Source organism: Sarcophilus harrisii, chromosome 4, assembly GCF_902635505.1.
Source record: "Sarcophilus harrisii chromosome 4, mSarHar1.11, whole genome shotgun sequence".
Taxonomy (NCBI): Eukaryota; Metazoa; Chordata; class Mammalia; order Dasyuromorphia; family Dasyuridae; genus Sarcophilus; species Sarcophilus harrisii.
This window is the reverse complement of record NC_045429.1, coordinates 363,113,882-363,133,272: the sequence shown is the minus strand read 5'-3', so window position 1 is coordinate 363,133,272 and position 19,391 is coordinate 363,113,882. Positions and strand designations below refer to the sequence as shown.

Genomic DNA, 19,391 nt, shown 5'->3' with positions numbered 1-19,391 from the left:
CTTGTGAGAGATTATTACATTTTCAGTTTGAGTATTTACATCTTGGAAATCAGAAAATGCTATAAATCAGGTCTTGATTTATTCCTTTGCTGATTGTCTAGTTTAAAGTATTACAGAAAATGTTCATGCAAATCCAACTTAAAAGTGTGTTGTGAGTACAATTTGTTCCCACTGGAAAGTCTGTTGTTAAATTAACAGCATACCCTTGCTTGGTTCCTATTGAATGGGTTGCCTCAAAAGGTAGGAGTGTAGATAGAGGGAATTCTTCCTCACCCTAAGCCTATAGACTTGATAGAGTTGGGAAGACATAAGGGGATTGAAAGCAAGGAGTGAATCAGCAACAAATAACTATAGGGAAGGGGCAATCCTTGAAATGATATGACATAATAGATGGTCAAACTCTTGGCTTGGAACCCTCACTTTTCTACTCCCCAGCCCTGTGATACTGGGCAAATCATTTAACTTCTCAGTTTCCACAGAAATAATATTTCTTCTACCTAGTGACTAGGTAGAAAAGTACATGACAAACTTTCAAGTATTGTAGAAATAGTAGCTGTTATTACTAAAAGCTTCCATTTATATATCACTTTACAGTTTGCCCTAGGGCTTTCCAAATATCATTTAATCTTTACAGTAATCTATTGTTATATTTATTTTATAATGAAACTGAGGCTGAAAGGATTACACCTAAGGCCACAGAGAAGAATAATATCAGTGGAAACATTTGAACACAAGTTTCTTTCTGATTTCAAAGCTATAATGGCTTATTTATTATTATTAATATTATTATTATTCCTATCACTTTTCCTTGGCAGGTGGTAAGGTTTATAAGCTGTTGACCGCAAGTATATGAAGCTGGGTTTTTTTTAGCACCAGCTCAGGAGCCAGCTTCATCCCTGAGTCACTACCCAGCCAGGTCCCAGGTTCTGTAAATGAAGGACTTTGCTCAGGGGCCAGAGTTTGGGAATTTAGTGGATCCAGAGAAAGATGGATTAGAAGGTAGGATCAGCCACACAGGACAGGAGGCTCACATTGTCATTGGAGGGCTCATCTTCCATGGCTGCCTGGATGCCGTAGGCCAGGAAACAGAGTAGGGCCCCAATCCAGAGCAGGATGGAGAAGCCCCCAAAAAGCTGCCGACAGAATTTGACCCATTCAGGGGTGGTGGGTGGTGGTGTGAGAGCATTAGGTCCATCCCGGGCCAAGATATCCTGTGCCCGCTGGTTGGTGAGGCCCTGTGGGAAAATGATAAAAAGAATAGACTCAGTAACCTCTGAGGTTTTTTCCTGTTTAATCTATATGCTATATGATTTTATATTGAAGAATGGAATTGGCTATCTTGATACTGAACCAATCACAAGGATTACCTTAGATACCTTACCACTTCCCATTGTTTTCCCTTTGAACTTTTTCCCTTTCTCCTTTCTCCACCCTCCCTTCTCCCTTTTCCCTCTACCTTCTACTTTCTGGTTTTTCCTTCTAGGCCCAATGCCTTCTTTTCTTCCCACTTCTATTCCCTAGTTTAATCCTCTCAGAAGTGAAAGTTTCCAAACTCTCTACAGAGGCAGGGCCAAACTAGGGATAGCCACAGATGGGCCTTTCCTCTCCGCCTTTCTTTTTTCATTCACCAGGGAAGTTGAGGAGAATTCTGTTGATACACAGTTTACCATTTGATAGAACTACACAGTCTGGGGTACCAGAGGAGATTCCAGGGATTACATAGTCCAATCTAGACTTAAACAGGAAGTCCCCTCATAGACATCATTGGGTCTCTGCCAGAAGACCTTTAATGAGGGGGAATCCATTCTACTTTTGAATAGCTTTAATCCAGTGGTTTTCAAACTTTTGTTTTCAGTATCTTTATCCTATTAAAAATTATTGAGGATCTCTCCAAAGAGTTTTTGTTTATCTGGATTATATTTATAGACATTTACCATATTGGAAATAAAAACTAGTTTTGAATTTGTAGACCCTCTAAAAGGGTTTCAGAGATCCCCAGGATTCTCTAGACCATACTTTGAGAACCACTGAATCATTAGGGTATTTCCCCACCTTACTTCAAGACTAAATTTACCTCTGAAACTTCTCCCTATCACCACCTCTTTCTGCTATCATCTCATATATATTAGTCCATGATAAATCTACTGTATGGTGGAAAGGGCACTGAATCAAGAGGCTGGGGACAATGGTTCTGGCTGAATGCCTTTGAGCTTTTCCATTTCTAGTTCTAACATTCTGTGTGCCTTTTTTAGACTATAATCCTGAGAAGACAGAGACCATCTTATGCTGGTCTTATGCTAGAGGACATTCCCCTTAGTGAGTGAGGGAGAGCAGGAGCAAAGGGGAACAAGAAGAGGACTTTTCTTCCTACCCCAAACTCACCTTGGATAGGTCTACCTGATACTTTCGGCCCAACTCATCCAGGGACAGCTTGTGGTCATCCTGAGGGAAAAGCAGACGATTACTATGAGGGAAGAAAGAAATTTAGGGAAGTGGGCATTAAAGGGACCTGAGAATGATACAACTCTCCCTGATTCAGGAAGATCCCATCTCAAAGGATGGAAAAGGCAGAGAGGTCCCTGGGAAAGGCAGGTAGTTCTCACCATGGCCACTTCCTTCTTTAATTCATCCAGTTCCTTTTCTTTCTGCTTCTTCTTGCCGCCTCCATTTTCTGTGGTGGTGGCGGCAGGTGAGTACTCTCGGCCAGTCTAGGAGAAGAATTAATTGATTCCAGGGAATTAGGAAAAAAGAGAAGAATCAGGAACTGTTGCCCTTAAGAATAAGCATGCTGATCCCAAAACAAGGAATTTTCTATAATGGCTTTATTTATTTATTTATTTATTGGAGTTTGTTTTTGAGAAGCAATTAGGGATAGGTAAAATATGTGAGATTGGGTTTGAACTCATTCTTCCTGACCCAAAGACCACCCTACCCACCACTGCTTTTTCTATGAGATTTTGAAGAAGAACTACAGGATTCAAGAAGAGTCAACTCTGGCTTGATTCTAGCTTTGCTTCTAATTACACATGTGACCTTAGGAAAGTAATTTTACTTTTGAGAGTTTTCCTCATTTATTAAAATGGAGGAGTCATTTGTACTAGACATTATCTAAAGTTTGTTCCAACTCTACGATTCTATTCAATTCAATAAAGGTTTGTTAAGAATTTACAATGAGCAACGAACAGGGGATAGCTCCAAAGATAAAGATAGCCTCGTTCCTGTCCTCAAAGAGCTTGAAATTTTTTAGTCCTGAAATCAAGCCTGGAGGAAATCCTAGGCTGTTCAGGAGAAAAGTAGAAGGTGGCAAAATAGGAGAACTGTGTTTGGCTTTGGGATTTCTGTCATTTGCAGAGGCATCTTTGGGAGCATCAAGAGAGAAACAAGGGAACTGAGAGTAATGGAGAAGAGACAGCTTTGGGGGAGGCTAGAGTGAGTGGAGTGGGAAGTTCTGTCTGTGGGGCTAGGGGGGCAAGAGGATCTGAGTTTAAGACTGGGAAGTCTGAGAAATAGGCCAGTGAGATGAGAGGGCTGGGAAATTTGAGGAATAGATGAGTGGAATCTGGAGAAAGGGAATTGTGTAGAGTATTTTGTCTGGGAGCCCTGTTTACCCTGAAAGCCTGCCATTGGGTGCCATTTTCACATCCCTTTCCTACACTTTCCTGTAAAGTCCCGTAAGTCCTGTGCCCCCGTTTTGGTTAAGTTAGTCACATTTATACTTGTAGACATGAGTGGGGTGAGAAATGAGCCCTGATATTCCTCAAATAAAAGAATTTCCAGGTTCAGGATCCAGCCTCTGGGAACCCATTAGTCAGATAATAGTCAAACCAACAAGTATATTAAATAGTAATCATGTGTCGGGAACTGGACTAAGATTGGGGCAGTTCTAAGATGACAATAAGTAGACTGAACTTTAGAGTAACAGAAAGATCCCGGGGTTCCTGGGGTGCTGAAAAGATTGTTTCTCAAGGTCAGGAACATTTCCCTCCAAGGTGGCCTCGGCCCAAAGGTCCACTCTGGCACACTGCAGGGATAGTAAGAGCATCTGGGGTGACTCGGCTCCGGTGTGGGCACAAGAACTTGCCGGAAAGGGATTTTTTTCACTTCAACTTCCCCCATTTTTTTCTCACCACCCCTCCTCAGGGACAAAGTGACCTTGTAGAGAGAAGGCTGGGCTGAAAAGGCTTGGTTGAAAGTTAGGACTTCTTGGCTACATTCTAAGGGCCTGATACAACCTCACTAAGAGCCCTCCCCAATTCTCTCCATGTCTGTGCCTCAGTTTCCCCCTCAGTACTGGGGGGGGGGATGGTTTGTGACTGGTTCCTCCTTAGTCCTACATCTTTCTTCCCTGTTTTTCTTTGTGAATAGTTTATTAGATTGGACCAATTTTTATAAATGAGAACTTTAATTCTTTGAACTCTGATCTTATATTGGTGGGAGGCAAGTGGCTGGCTGGGGAGACTGGGGGCATTTGTAAGGTAGAGAACTGATTAAGGCAGTAAAATAAACAGTAGTTTTCTAGGCTGTGTAAAGTATTCAACAAAGGTGATAATACTTGGGGGGGAAAGACAAGGATCAAGGTTAGGGACACTTAATGTGTATTTTGACATAAAAGGAATTATGTGAAAATTAGATTCATGTGTACATATATATATACACACATATGTATGTATATTGAAATCACTAGCCTAAAAACTTTTGCAGTCTGCTCTTAGCAGCTCCTCCTCTCCCCCCACCATCCCACTCCATTCCCCAGCAGGCCTTGAGCTTGGGACAGACTGCCCCCTCCTCCCCCCTTCTCCTGTCCTGGCAGGCATCTCAGGCTCTGGAGCCAGGAGCCCACAGAGAGCCAGGGCCAGCGGCAGCCTCGGGAAGAAAGGGAGAGAGGAAGGAAGGACCCCTTTGCCTCTTAACCCACCCCCCTCCCCTTTACCCACTCTCCCCTTCTCAGGGTCCTGAATGCGGAAGGAGAACAGAGAGTTCTTTCTGAGAAAGCCAGAGGCTGGGACAGAGCGGGGGCGGCTGGAAATCAGCCCAATCTGCCCCCCCACCATACCTCCCCACTGCAGCTGGAGAAGGCCGGCATCCCCCTCCCAACACTGTTATATCCCTCCCCCACATCCCAGGCCATCCCTCATGGCTGTGGGGTGATGAGATGAGACCAGTTCTGGGCTGGGGACCAGCAGGACTCTCCCCTTCTAAGACTGATGGAAAATGCACAATTCTGGAATGAGGAGCAGTACCCTAGAAACCAGAATCTGGGGAGTCTACCCTACTGCAGGGTGGTCCTTCCCGATGGGCTAGGATCCAAGCTGCCGCCACCCCCATCTCGCCCTGCCTCCTTCAGCAGAAACAGCCTGTTTTCCTTCCCCACCTGGCTATTATTCCAATTTAAACCACTAAAAGGATAGTTTGGGGGTCAAGTGAAGTGAGACACTTGGTGGGAGGATAAAGCTGGAGCTAGCTAGTGAATGAGAATTCTACAGCCTCCAGAGTACCTATTTTCCTGTAACTTGGCACTCCTGGGTCCCCAGGCACATTGTCTTCCCACTAGTCTCTCTAGGATTGGAAGGAAACCCCGGTGTCCTAAAGTGAAAATCAATGGAAGAGCTTGTCTCTCCCCTATCCGTGAGCCCTATTGCCTAACCTTCTCCCCATCCTGTAACTCTCTCTCATGCACTCTTTATCCCGAAGGCTCCTGGCAGGCTCACTGGGAACTCATTCCTCCAGGAGATTATTCCTCCTCTTATTACAGAATCCAAAACTGAGTTGAAAGACTCGGAACTTTATAAGCTCCCCAGGGCATCTGATGTCCCAAGGATGTTTCTCTCTCTGAGACCGGTGCGAACACACTCACAACTCCCTCACACTGAGGCAGGATGGCGTCTGCACTTGGGCCTTGTCACAAATGGAGGTCCATTGACCCACTTTCACAAAGATACATCTTCCCACACGTACATGCACAAACACTCATACGCACATACAGAGACGCATTCATGGACACAGACACTCAGGGCCACACACGCGTTGTGATTCCCTCACTCCCTATTTATAGCTCTCCTCTGAGCCCAGGAACCCTGGTGTCCCCACCCCATCGCTTTCTCAGCTGTCGAACTCAGATGTGTCCTGGCTTGACCCTTTATGGTCCCCTTGTCCTCTGGGAAGTCCCTCAGCCGAGAGACCCTTCTTAGCGCTGGCTCGTTTTTCCCTAGAAGCGACCCATCCTTTACACGTCCTTTCCCAGAGGAAAGGGGTATGAGGGGATAGGGTCAGCCCTCCTTGGATGGAAATTGTACTTCCAACTGTCCCAAACTCAGGCCCTGCCTCCCGTGGAGGTCCGGGCCATAGTGCCCAGAGGGGGTCTTTAATCTGCCCAACGGGCATTCCTGTGCTTGAGAATGCCCCGGCCCGACAAGGGGCCAGATTGCTGCTGCTAACCCCTGGGAAAATCTTTGCTGAGCAGAGCCTTAAGCCCAAGGACAATGCTGCCCAGAACATGGCGGGGGGCCTTCACTCCTCCCCCCATCTCTCCCAGCTGTCCCTGGCACTCAGTGCCCAGGGAACTGGGTGTCCAGAGCTGCTTGGCTACCCAGGGAATGAGATGCTGAATCCCTATAGCTTCCGCCCCTCCCAGCCCTCAGTAAGCCAGAGTGTTCCCTACCCTCTCTGACTGGCAGTCCCAGGGGGCTGTCTTTTGGGTCCTGGGAACAAACAGGACCAGATGACCCTTCAGTTGGCTACTTAGGGTGGGAGAAAGAAAAGCAGCAAGTGAATGGGGATACGGGAGTGTTAGGAAGAGGCTCAACGAGTAAGTTTGAAAAAGTTCAGGGTGGGCTGGAGCAGGAGAGAGGGGGTCCGGGACTGCAGTGTGAAGGGAGCGCGCATTTGCCTGCATGAGTGAGTGTGTGAGTGTGGTGCCCACCTCTGAACCGCCTCCCTGGGTCTTCCCTACCACTGCCCACTCTCTCTCTTCTCCACCCCCCAACCTTGGTCCCTGTTTTGCCAATCTTCCCTCCTCCGGGCTCCATGCTTGGTAAGAGACATGGTAGCAGGGGGAGTGGGCTCAGCTTTCAGGGGTACTCACCCCGCGGCCCATCTTGGGGCAGAGGAGCTGCAGGGACTGAGAACGGAGAGGCCAATGGGAAGGATCGTCAACTCGGACAGGCGGAGATCGAGTCAGACGGACAGAGACAGCCGAAGTAACAGGGTAGCTTTAAATAGGTCTCTCTCCCCCTCTCCCCCTCCTCCTGCTCGGGGAAAGAGCGGCTTGTTGAAATAGGATCCCTGAGGGCTCCTCCCCTCCAGCCCCTTAGTGCCTCATGTCCTGATGGTTGCCCTCCCTCCCCAATTTCTCCCTGTCTCCCCGAATTGCCTTTGGCAGCCACCAACGGGGAGAAGCAGGGGACTGGGGGGATCGTGGGGGAGGGTGGAGATGAGGAGAGCGAGGAACTTCTTCAAAATAGTTCTCATAGAGCAGAAAGGACTGGGGGGGAGGTCTGTTCATTTAGATCTTCAATCCTCAAGCCCCAAGAGAGGAAAGAGAAAGGTGGAGCACTGGGGCGTAGCAGGTGAGAGGAATCGGGGTCCAGAGCCTCCCCTATGTAGGAGTCTATAGAGCCCTCTGACTTTAGAGCTGGAAGAGACCACAGCTGTCATTTTACAAATTAAGAAACTGGTTAAGTGACTGGTCCAAGGTCACACCACAAGTCAGGACCAGAATTCAGACCCAGGGTTCTGTTCATTAGATCATGATGCCCACCTATAGAAACCAGAGCAGTCTCTTAAGAAGGTGCCAGGTCTGGGGATGGGAGAGCAAGGGCTTCCCGAGTCCTCTAAGAGGGACTGAAAAGGTAGATACATCTGCCTTCCTCCCCAGCTCCCTAAGCCCACACCAGGCCAGAGACACAAGGACAAGGATCTCCAAATCTTGCATCTGATCTTCCCAGGAAAGACATCAAGACCACCCAGGGAGGACTTGAGAAGGAAGGGTGACGTGGAAAGGGCAGACTTAGGCCACTGAGTGTCCCTGGGTTCCTTTGGATTCATTCACTTGGGTGGTATATGCTTTTTCCTGCTCTTTTCCCTTAAAATCTAAGAGTTTTAATGCTCAGTCCCAGTTTTGACATTTGGGATAGAATCAAGAAGAGAGATAGTGCTGGGAGAGTGTGGTAGGAAGGGGGAAAGGAAGGGCACACTAAAGAGTAAGGTAAAACTGAGACTGGGAAGGAAATCAGAAAATCAACTTGATAACAGTTTTTGAATCTACAAAATGGCAAAAGGGGTAAGTGAGGCAGCACAGAGGCAACAAATAGTGCACTGCACCTGGGTTCAGGCAGACTTGAGTTCAACTGTGGCTTCAAACACGTCTTAGTTGTGTGACCCTGGGCAAGTCATTTTATCACTGTCTGCCTCTGTTTCCTCATCTGTAAAATGAGAATAATTATGGCACCCACTTCTTATTTGTCTCCATTTCCCCATCTTAAAATGGGAATAATGGTACCTATTCCCTATCTGCCTCTGTTTTCCCCATCTGTAAAATGGGAATAATAATGTCATCTATTCCTTATCTGCCTCCATTTCCCCATCTGTAAAATAGAAATAATGACAATTACTTCCTATGATTTTTATGAGGATAAAAGGAGATATTTGTAAAGTGCTTTGCAGACTTTTAAAGTGTTCTATAAATGTTAACTCTCGCTATTATTATTTCCAACGAGACCACAGTTAGAGAGAGTTAAAATGCTACGGCTTAAATCACTGAGGTTAGATATCAAGACTTTCCTACTAGGGAGGAGCATAAGATTCTGGAATGGGTCAGAGGATTTGGAAGGTCCTTAAAGGTCTTTTTGTCCAATGATGAGGAAATATCTGAAGCCAGCCTTTGAAATCAGATATTTTAAATGATGGAGGAGTGATCTCTGGTAGGGATGCCTTTACCTAAATCTAAGCTGACAATGGGCTTTCTAGAGGGAGGATAGATTAAATGATCCTTGTATAGGGTCTGGGAATATCATTGTTGCTATAAGGGAAGAAAGAGCATAGAGAGCAATAAAGAAGAGCTGAGAGAGAACGGTGAAGAAGGAGAAAGAATATCTTCATCTCTTGACACACTTTTCCTTCTGGGATAGGAACTGGGTGAAAGTAGGGAGGGGGGAGAGGGCTGCAAAAGGGTAAGATTTTCTAGTAGTATATCCCTGGTTCTCTGGATACAGAAGAACTGAGATACCTATAAAAGAGAGGGAGCATTCTAGCACAGGGAGAGGGAAGAGTGGTGAAGAAAACAAGAAGGAGGTCAATGGGCTGAGGTCCTGGGGAGCATGGGCCCCTCCAACGCTGAGTCAGATCTGTCTCTGACTCCGGAGGGGAGCTCCCCACAGAGGGATTATCGCCTGTTCTCTCTGGCAAATCCGATCTCTGTGTTCAAGGCCCCTGCCCGAATTCCCCAAATAACTGCCCCCCCTTCCTGCTATGCCGCTGGGATTTTCCATTACAGGGATCCGGTGGGGGCACGGCCCACTTCCGTACAGACATGCTTGTTGGAGGTAGAACAGAACCCACAAGCTCCCCACACCACTCCCTACTTTGTGCCCTCCATTCCCCCTGCAGATGATTCCCCTATAACACAGCCTGGAGAAGAGGAAAGAAGGTTGGAGGTACAGAAGGGTGATGGAACCTTAGTTTTGGCTCTTTAAAGAGCTATGGGGGCAGGAGGAAAGGATAAAAAGGAAGGGACTGATAGGCCCTGGAGCAAGGAGACAAGAAAACCCCAGTGGACTGTACACTGGGTTTGGAGATTCTTCCTAGCTGTGTGACCCTGGGCAAGCCCCTTTATCTCTGTCTCCGTTTCCTCAACTGTAAGACAGGAATAATAATAGCACCAGCCTCACAGGGCTGTTAAGGAAATCAAATAAGGTAATTTTGGGGAAACAAAAAAGTATTTAACACATTTAGCACATTAGCTATCTCTTGTATCCCAGTCACGGGAATGACCAAAGAGATGGCCTGCCTTGTCTACAGGAAGGGACAAAATGATGAATTTAGGTTAATTTGTCTTCTACATCTGGATTTTAATTGGATACAATTGGGCATGAGATCTCTCTTTATAGACCTCAGTTTCTCTATTTTCTGGGGACAATGTAGAACAATAGGAGAGACCTCTAGCCTCAGAATCTCTCCCTCAGTTAAAATAGCCCCAGTAGAATTCTAAGAGCTGGAAAAGGCGTCCATCTAGTTCATACTCCTCATTTTACAGATGAGCAACCTGAGGGCCAGAGGAAAAGTGACTTGTCCAAGATCACAAAGCTAGTTAGAGGAAGAACTAGGTCACAGACCCATGTTATTCAACTCATAACACCAATATTTTTTCTACCTACTCTGCTTCTCCTCAAAAAGCATTAAGCCCAGGTATTGAGACCAGAACCAGTGTCATTCCACATGTGACCCTGCAATGCCAGCATCCTTTAGAAATAGCATGGAATAGTAAAATAAGAATTCGTTTTGGGGTCAGGTGACCTGTATTTAAATCCTCATTTTGTTACTTGCAGCTAATTATGACAATGGGTAAAACTTAAACTTCCATGAGCCTCAGTTTTCCCACGGGTAAAATGGAAACAAAATTTGCTTTACTTATTTCCCAGGAATGTAAGTAGTAATGATGACCCTAGGAAAACTGACTTTTCTTAGCTGCCCCCTTAAAGGCTAAGGCTATGTCCTCTCCTGTTCTTTCAATGGGTGTAGTTAGGATCAATTCCATCATCCCATACATTTGCTAGTCCCAAACCTAAAGCAAATCCAATGGTTTTTGGGTTGCTAGTCACATGAACTTCTATGGCACTAGATGAGAAGGAGGGCCACAGTGGGCTTGGAGCCCTGCAGTCTGTGTGGAATTCCTGGCTCCCAACCTCCACTGTTTCTACTTTGGAGAATACATTCTCTACTCTGGACTTCAGTATCTTTCTTTACCCACTCAGAAAGGTCCTTTTTCCCCAACCACTGACAAAGTCCCCAGGATATGGGACTAGAGCATGAACATTCTCAGCCTCTTGGGTCTCGGTACCTGGCTCAAGCTACTATTTTCCCTTGGGCATCCGGTTGGACTGCGGCCTTTGGCAAAGGAGGATTCTAGGGGAGAATAAGGAGATATTTATAACGAGAGGAGATGGGAAGAGAAAGGCCCAGAATGACTTGGGCTGAAGTTGGAAGGAGAATCAGAGCTGAGAAGAGAAATCACAGAAAGCCAGAATAGGAAGCAGATCTGAATTGAGAGCAATGGAGAGGGGAGGAAGGGTATTTGTCTTTGTAGAAGGATGAAGAAGTCTAGGAGTCTAGGACAGGGTTTCTGTGGAAAGAACTAAGGAGCAGGGGAGCTGAGTGGCGGTATAAATGAGAACATATGTGAGAATGAGTATATATGCATACATATATGTTAGTGTATTAATATGGAAGAGAATTTTAAAATCTAGATAAGTGGTAGGGAATGGAAGGGTCTAGGGAGACTTTCACATAGGGGATGGTAACTTTAGAAGAGTTCAAAGGGATCTGAGCAGTGATTGTAAATCTGAATGAAGTAAATTCATGGTCCCAAGGGGAACTACTTCTGAAGGAGAAAAAAACTCCTTTGCTAGCAAGTACTAAGCCAAGCTATTTACTACTAAGAATAAATTCCCAACTCTGTGACACTTTAGACATTACAAAATGCTTTCCTCAGGCCAACTTTTCGAGGTAAGTAAAAGTATTTTCATCCCATTTCACATAGGAGGAAACTGAGAGAGAGTATATAGGTAGTAAGTGGCAGAGCTGAGATTAGAACTCCAGTCTCCTGATTCTAAGTTCAGCTCAGTGTTTGCTTCTTATCTCACTGCTCTACTTTATAGCCAGACCTCATATGTATAGAGGTGTGTTTATGTGTGTGTGTGTGTGTGTGAGAGAGAGAGAGAGAGAGAGACAGAGAGACAGAGAGACAGAGACAGAGACAGAGAGAGATAGAGACAGAGAGACAGAAACAGAGAGAGACAGAGTCAGAATCAGAGACAGAGACAGACAGACAGAAACAGAGTCAGATACAGACAGACAGAGACAGAAAGAGACAGAGTCATAGAGACAGAGTCAGAGACAGATAGACAGACAGACAGACAGTCAGAGACAGAGACAGAGAGACAGAGAGAGAGGGACAGAGAAAGGAGAGAGACAGAGACAGACAGAGGAGAGAATGTGGGAGCGTGGTCTAAATGTGCAGGAGCATGTGACAATCTGTGTGATGCTGTATATGACTGTATGCAGTAGAGGGGAAACACTGGCAAATGTGTGTGTGTGTGTGTATGTGTGTGTGTGTGTGTAGCTGAGTGATTGTGAGAGAGTCTGGGTGTCTACGTGAGATTCTATGAGAGAATGTGTGTGTGTGCAGGCGCACACCAGGGAAGCGGGGGTTGGGGACGTGCATCGGCTGCAGATGGGCTTTCAAGGTCTCCAAGAAACAGTTTTGTTTCCTAAGTGACTGACCTCCTGGGGCCTCCAGCCCAGACTTGAAGGTTGTTTCAAGATCATGAAGGAGAGAGGGAGGGAAAGAGGTGGGGGTGGGGAAAAACAGTGCAGGGAGCTCCTCTAGCCTTTTTTAACTCACCCTCCTCCTGTCTCACCCATCTTTGGTCTTACCATCATCCCCCACCCCCACCTCCTGGGACTAGACCAAAATTCTTTCTCTCTCACCCTTCTTTTGCTGCTTGCAACTGTGTCTGTCTCTGTGTCTCTCTCATTCTCTTTCACTTTCTTTCTCTCTCTCTTCCCTCTCTCTGTCTCTCCTTCTCTTTGTCTCTCTGTCTCTATCTCCTTTCTTTCTCTGTTTCTTTGTCTTTGTCTCTGTCTCTCCCTGCTTTTCCCTTTCCTCTGTCATTTCCTTTCTCCTATTTTCCTTATCTCTTCTTTCTACCTTTCATTGTCATCCATAGCATCTCTGTTTCTCTAAATATCTTTCTATCTCTGGTTCTCACTTTTTCTCTATGTTTACACCCTTAGCTTTTTTTTTTTTCTCCATGTCTCTTTCTGCTTTCCCCCACTAGGTGCACAGGTAAGACACACACACACACACACACACACACACACACACACAGAGAGAGAGAGAGAGACAGAGAGAGAGAGAGAGAGAGAGAGAGAGAGAGAGAGAGAGAGAGAGAGAGAGAGAAGTAAGTTTCAAAGTCTCAGGAGCCCCCTCAGTCCCAGGGCAAACTTACTACCATGGCCATGACATACACAACACCTCCATTTTTTCATCTGCCCATTACTCAGTGATGTCCATGTATTTAATGCTCAGCTTTGCTGCTAAAGTAGAGAGCCTATCCTCTGGGACCATTTACTAGTCTGTCTGAATCACTCAATCAATCAATCAACAAGCATTTATTAAATACCTATTATGTACCAGCCACAGTACTAATGTGAAAGATTTGATGGTTGGAGTATTGTCACTGAAAAGGAGAATCTGTGGAAGAGGGTACAGCTGCCCTTGGGATGGAAGCAGGAAGCTAACCATGGTCCCTCAGGAGAAGCTGTAAAAGCCAGATTGGAAAGGGATAGAGACTCGAGACACATTCAAGTACTGAGTGCCGTATTTAACTACAGATACTGATAAGTCTAGCAGATAGAAGGCTAGCCTTAAAATCAGGGAGACCCAGTTCAAATCCTGCCTCTGACACATAGAGACTATATGATCATGTGCAAGTCGTCTCGACCCATTTCTTAGCATAGCAGGCAACCCTATAAATCCTCCAAGGCTTCACAGGATGCCTTGCACATAGCATAGGCAGAGGCTTTATATATGTTTGTTAATTGATATGACTTGTAGATGAGAGTAAGTTTCAATCTATTACTGGAGAGAGTATCAACACCAGAAGTTCCCCAGGCTGATAAAATCATAGATTTGGACAAAACCCACAAGTAAACTGCAAAACAGCCACAGGAGGGTAACAGGATGGTGAAAGGGACAAATTCAAAGGGATGTCATGTGGAAGAAAGATTATATTTATTCTCTTTTGCCCAAGATTGCAGAACTAAGAGATTCGGGCAGAAGGAACTTGTAAAGATGAAGATTTCCATTAGACAGAAAGGGAAACTTTCTGATCATTTGCATTGTCCCAAAGTAAAAGGGGCTACCTCTAAAAGAGAAGAGAAGAAGGTTGGAAGTTTAGGAGAATTGTGGTTGAGGAAGGAAGTCAGAATGATGAGAATGGCTTGAGGGAAAACATTGAGGAGATGAGATAACTTTGGGGGGACATAAAGGGGCAAGAGGGAGAAATTGGGGTAGGGGTCAAAGGCGGAGAGGCGCTGAAGGGAAAGAGGCAGCGACTGGTAGATACTTGGAGGAGGGAACGGGGATCCTGGGAGAAAGGCAGATAGTCTGGGAGCATAATGAAGGGAAGAACAGAGGTCAGGACAAAGAGGTTAGAGAGACACAGAGAGGGAAGAGGTAAAGGGATACTATGCAAGGGGGTGGAACTGGAGGCCCTTTGTGCATTTGACATTAAGTAATTCACATAACAATGAACACTGCTTGAGTTTGATTCCAAAGTTCTTGTAAGCTAGGGCAGGGAAGATGGGGTTAATGGTCCATGCTGGGCATGGGGATCAAGGGACACAGCTGGTCCCTCTAGGGTTCCTGTTTGCCTTTGATTATATCTGAGGGGAGGAGGGAGGGAACGGCACCCCAACCCCTGAGGAGGGTTTGCTTTGGCCAGAGATCTGACCCAACTGCTGGCCCAGAGCACCACGCCTCCCCTGCTCCTCCTATCAGGAGGCTGTGTTGTCTCCCTTCAGCTTCTTCCGCTCCTCCACCCGCCTCACACAAGCTCGAGCTTCATTTGACTTTCTTTGCTGGGATCTCGGACTTTGGGCTCAAAGAATAGGACCTTCCCCAAGGGGTGCTGAGAGATGGGAAGATGGCCTTCTTGTCCCAGTGCTAGTTCTAGCCTGTTTCCTACCTTGTGCTTCATTTTCCTTTCAGAGGGAGACCAATATTTCTCATCTCTGGGTCCATTCTTCTCTACACCCCTAACACTATCTTAGGAATCCAGAAAAGAAAAAGAAAGAAACAAACAAACAAAAAAGTTACTTTCAGCATTTATTGACTAAAGTGACATTGTGAACAGAATGTTGGGCCTGGAATCTGAGAGACATGAGTTCAAAATCCATCTCTGACACTTTTTTCCCTATGTGACCCTGGTCAAATCCCATAACCCCAGCTAGTCTTGATTTCCTCATCTTTAAAGTGAACATAATAATAGCACCTATCTCCCAGGGTTGTTGTGAGGTTATTGTAAAATGCCTGGCACTTAGTAAATGATTAATAAATCCCTTCCCTCCCTCTATTTATCCCTCCCTCCCTTTCTTTCTTCTTTTTCTCTTTCTTTTCTTCCTTCCTTCCCTCCCTTTCTCCTTTCCTTCCTTCCTTTCCTCCTTCTCTTTCTTCCCTTTCTTCATTCTCTTCCTCCTTTTTCTCCCTTCCTTTCCTCCTTTTTCTCCCTCTTTTTCCTTCCTCCCTTCCTTTCTTTCTTCTTTCCTCTCTCTCTTCTTTTGCTTTTTCCCTCCCTGCCTGCCCCCCCTCCCTTCCTTCCTTCTTTCCGTGATTTTATCATTGTACATTCTTTCTCTATAGTCAAACACTTCACCCTCCCCCCCATATCTGAGTAGATACTTTAAAGCAGAAATTATTAAACCATTTTTGTGTCATGGACTCCTTGAGCAGTCTGGTGAAGTCCATATGTTTAAAAAGGCATAAAACAAAATGCATAAGATTAAAATGGAACCTGATTTATTGAAGTAAAGCAATTAATTTTTTAAAGAGAAAATTCATGAACCTCAGGTTAAGAATCTCTGCTTTAATAAATTACTATGACTAGGAAAACTCATTATCTGGGGACCTCTCCAGGATATAACCAGGCTGATTCTCTTATAGCAGAATACAATGCAACCCATGATATTGCTGTAGCACCCAAAGGGGTGGGGCTGGGATGGAAAATAAGCATTTATATAGCATCTATTATGCATCAGACACTGTACTAAGTACATTACAAAGATTATCTCATTTGTTCCTTGCAAGAATACTGGGAGGTAGGTTTATTATTATACTCATTTTATAGCTGAGGAAACTGAGGCAAACAAAATTAATTGACATTTAGCAAGTGCCTGAGGTTGGACTTGATCTTCCTGACTCCGGGCCCAGTGTTCTATCTACTCATCCATCAACTCTCAGGATAACATTTTGAACTTAGAATCAGGTTCGTATCTCTTTTCAGATGCTTTGTGAGTCTGTACCTCAGTTTGCTCATCTATAAAATGAGGGAGCTGAACTTGCTGACTTCTGAGAGGTCCCTGATAGTACGAGTTCTCTGGTCCTGTGATCCTTTCCAATTTGTTAAGATCTACCAGCCCTTGAGCTCCTCTGGCACAATCTTTGAAAACTCAGAGTCACTTCCTCCTTCATAATCCAAAGAGGAAGATTGTATTTATATCTGATTTAGTTAATGCAAAACATTACATGTATCTCAGCCCTAGCTCCTCCTAATATCCCAATAAGATCCTTCTATTTTCTCTCTTCTATAGCTTCCGTCCCTGATGTAGCACCTTCAGATTGAGCAGATTAAGCACCTTCAACTGAGAATAATTGATAGTTGGCTTCTGCCTCCTCCACTGATTGCCATAGAAAATAAGGCTGGTTTTCTTCATTCCACAGATGGAGAGACAGAGATACAGAGAAATGGACTCAGTGTAATGGAAAGAGGATTGGCTCTGGAGTATAACTCAATGAAATTAAAGGAGTAATATATTGATCCTTTATTAAATTACTGCTTTGTTGTTTTATATTTCCTGTGAGGGTAACAGAAAGGCTGTCATGTACCTGAATATAAAGTTATACTGAGTTCTTGTATAGGAGCTGAGGCCCTTTTCTTTCCACTGGTAGAAAACTAGACATGGGGCAGCTAGGTGGCAAAGTGGATAGAGTACCAGCCCTGAAGTCAGGACGACCTGAGTTCAAATCTGGTCTTAGACTTAACACTTCCTAGCTGTGTGACTCTGGGCAAGCCACTTAACCCTAATTTTCTCAGGGGGAAAAAAGAAAACTGGACATGAACCATTTTCTGAGATATTCAAAAAGAAGGTCTGTGTGGGGACTCTAAGAAGATGAATTCCCAAGATTGTTCCCTATCCACCAGCATACCCAGAATCTGACTGAAAAGGACTTCAACAATCATTGAATCCAGCCTATGCTAAAATAAAAATATTCTCTATGATACTGTTAAAAATGTTTATCTAACTTTTGCTTGAAATCTTCTAAACTGGAAGTTCCCACTTTCTCCCATAAAAGCCTTTCACTTTTGGGATTTTTTTTTTTTTTTACATTGAACCCAGATCTGCATCTCCATAGATTGCTATTCCTATTTTTGCTTTCTGGGGCCAAGCAAAAAACAAAACAACAACAAAAAAAAAACCCATGTTTAATTTCTTTCATATTACAACCCTTCAAATATTTGAAAACAGCTATCATTCCCCCCTCCCCTACCATGATCATTTCTCTTTCAGGCCAAATAGCCCCTGTCTCTTCAATAGATAATGGGGTACCAGTATGGTACCTTCAAACACTCTCCAACTTACTCGTGTCTTTTCTAATGTGGCTCCCCAGTAAACACAATATTCCAGATGTTATCTTTAAGGCAAAGTATTGTGATACAATAGATCACTTTATTCTGGTTACTGTACTTATCATAATTCAACTCAAGATCTTATTAGCTTTTTTGGCTGCCATATTACACTGTTGACTCAAATTGAATATTCATTCATTCATTGATTCAACAAGCATTTGTTAAATGCTTATTATGTGCCAGACACTGTGCTAAATAAGGGATAGTGGGGGAGCACAAAGAAAAGCAAAGATAGACCCTATCCTCAAGGAGCTTACATTCTCAAGGAAGAATCAACATGAAATAAGCAGGTACATATAAGTTACATAGAAAGTATATGAAAGACAATCTTACAAGGTAAGCCTCTAGCAGCTCAGGGAGGCTGGGAAAGGTTTCCCTGCAGAGGGTAACATTTAAGTTGAGTCTTGAAGGAATCCATGGATTCTAAGCAGCAGAGAGAATTAGAAAATCATTGTAATAGTCCAGACGAGAGGCAATGATGAGAACTTGAATCTGTGTGTGGAGTGAAAGGAAAATCTATAAAGATGTTGTGAGGGTATTAGAAAAAACAAAATTTTGTAATTAGATATGTGAAGTATGAGTGAGGAATTGATAACAAAATTAGGTTCCTTTGAAAGTAAGAGGGAAATTCAGAAGGAAGAGGGTTTTCAAGGAAAGAGAATAAAGATTATTTTTAGACAAAGTGAATTTTAACTATCTGTGGGGCATCCAGTTCAAGATGTCCAATGGACACATAGATAATGTAAATCTAGAGTTCAAGTGATAGACTAGGACTCAATATATAGATCTGGGAAGTATACGAATAGAGATGATAATTGAAACCATGGAAGCTGATGAGATCAGCAATGAAGATAGTGTAGAATAAAGAAGACTTAGGAAAAAGACTTCCACCAAGCCCTCCAGATCTTTTTCAAATGAACTGCTATGCAGATATTCCTCTCTCATCTTATATTTGTGGAGTAGACCAAGTACATGGGCAGCTAGATGGTGCCACAGTGCACAGAATGCCAGCCCTGGAGCCAGGAAGACTCCTGTTCCTGAGTTCAAGCCTCTCCTTAGAAATTTACTAGCTGTGTAACCCTAAGCAAGACACTTAACCCTATTTGCCTTAGTTTCCTCCTCTGTAAAATGAGTTGGAGAAGGAAATGGCAAACGGCTCTGGTATCTTTGCCAAGAAGGTCCCAAATAGGGTCACAGAGAGTTAGACCTGATTGAACAACAATAAAAAGACTAAATATATATATCTTTACGTCTATTCCTATTAAATAGATTCTTTCAAACAATCTGTCTTGTTGAATTTTTTTATCTTAAATTTTTCATTCAGTATGTTCATTTTTCTTCTCATTAAAAAAAAATCACCTATAAATTGGCCTATATGTTAGTCAAACTTATCAATTCAAGTCACTGATTAAAATGCTGAACACCACAGGGACAAGTTCAGATTCTTGGGGCACTTCATTTGAGACCTCTCTCCAGGTCAGTATTATTCTGACACTCTTCCAGTTCAGAATCCACCTAACTGTTTCTTGTGGCTTTCTAAACATCCCAGATCTTTTACACTTGGCTAGCGTGGTGGAGCTTTCTGTGGCGGCATTGTTTTCTCCAATCAGGAAGGCAGCAGAGCATTTGGAGAGGAAGGCAGGAATCACTGCCAATAGTCCTAATAAGGACACCAACCTCTCTCCCACTCTGGAGGTGGCTGTAGGCAAT

At 44.3% G+C, this 19,391-nt stretch overlaps 1 protein-coding gene across 1 annotated transcript in view; it reads right to left on the bottom strand.

Moving 5' to 3' along the window:
* Nucleotides 1–7,246, bottom strand: part of ATP1A2 (ATPase Na+/K+ transporting subunit alpha 2) — a 43,864-nt gene extending 36,618 nt beyond the window's left edge. Inside the window, exons 1-4 of the mRNA XM_003767858.4 lie at nucleotides 7,082–7,246; nucleotides 2,604–2,708; nucleotides 2,383–2,442; nucleotides 1,032–1,235 (exon numbers count right to left, since the gene is read on the bottom strand). Of these exons, the coding sequence (XP_003767906.1) occupies nucleotides 1,032–1,235; nucleotides 2,383–2,442; nucleotides 2,604–2,708; nucleotides 7,082–7,093 (381 nt within the window). The 5' untranslated portion in view covers nucleotides 7,094–7,246. The remainder of the gene's footprint in view (nucleotides 1–1,031; nucleotides 1,236–2,382; nucleotides 2,443–2,603; nucleotides 2,709–7,081) is intronic.
* Between the last annotated feature and the right edge of the window lie 12,145 nt (nucleotides 7,247–19,391).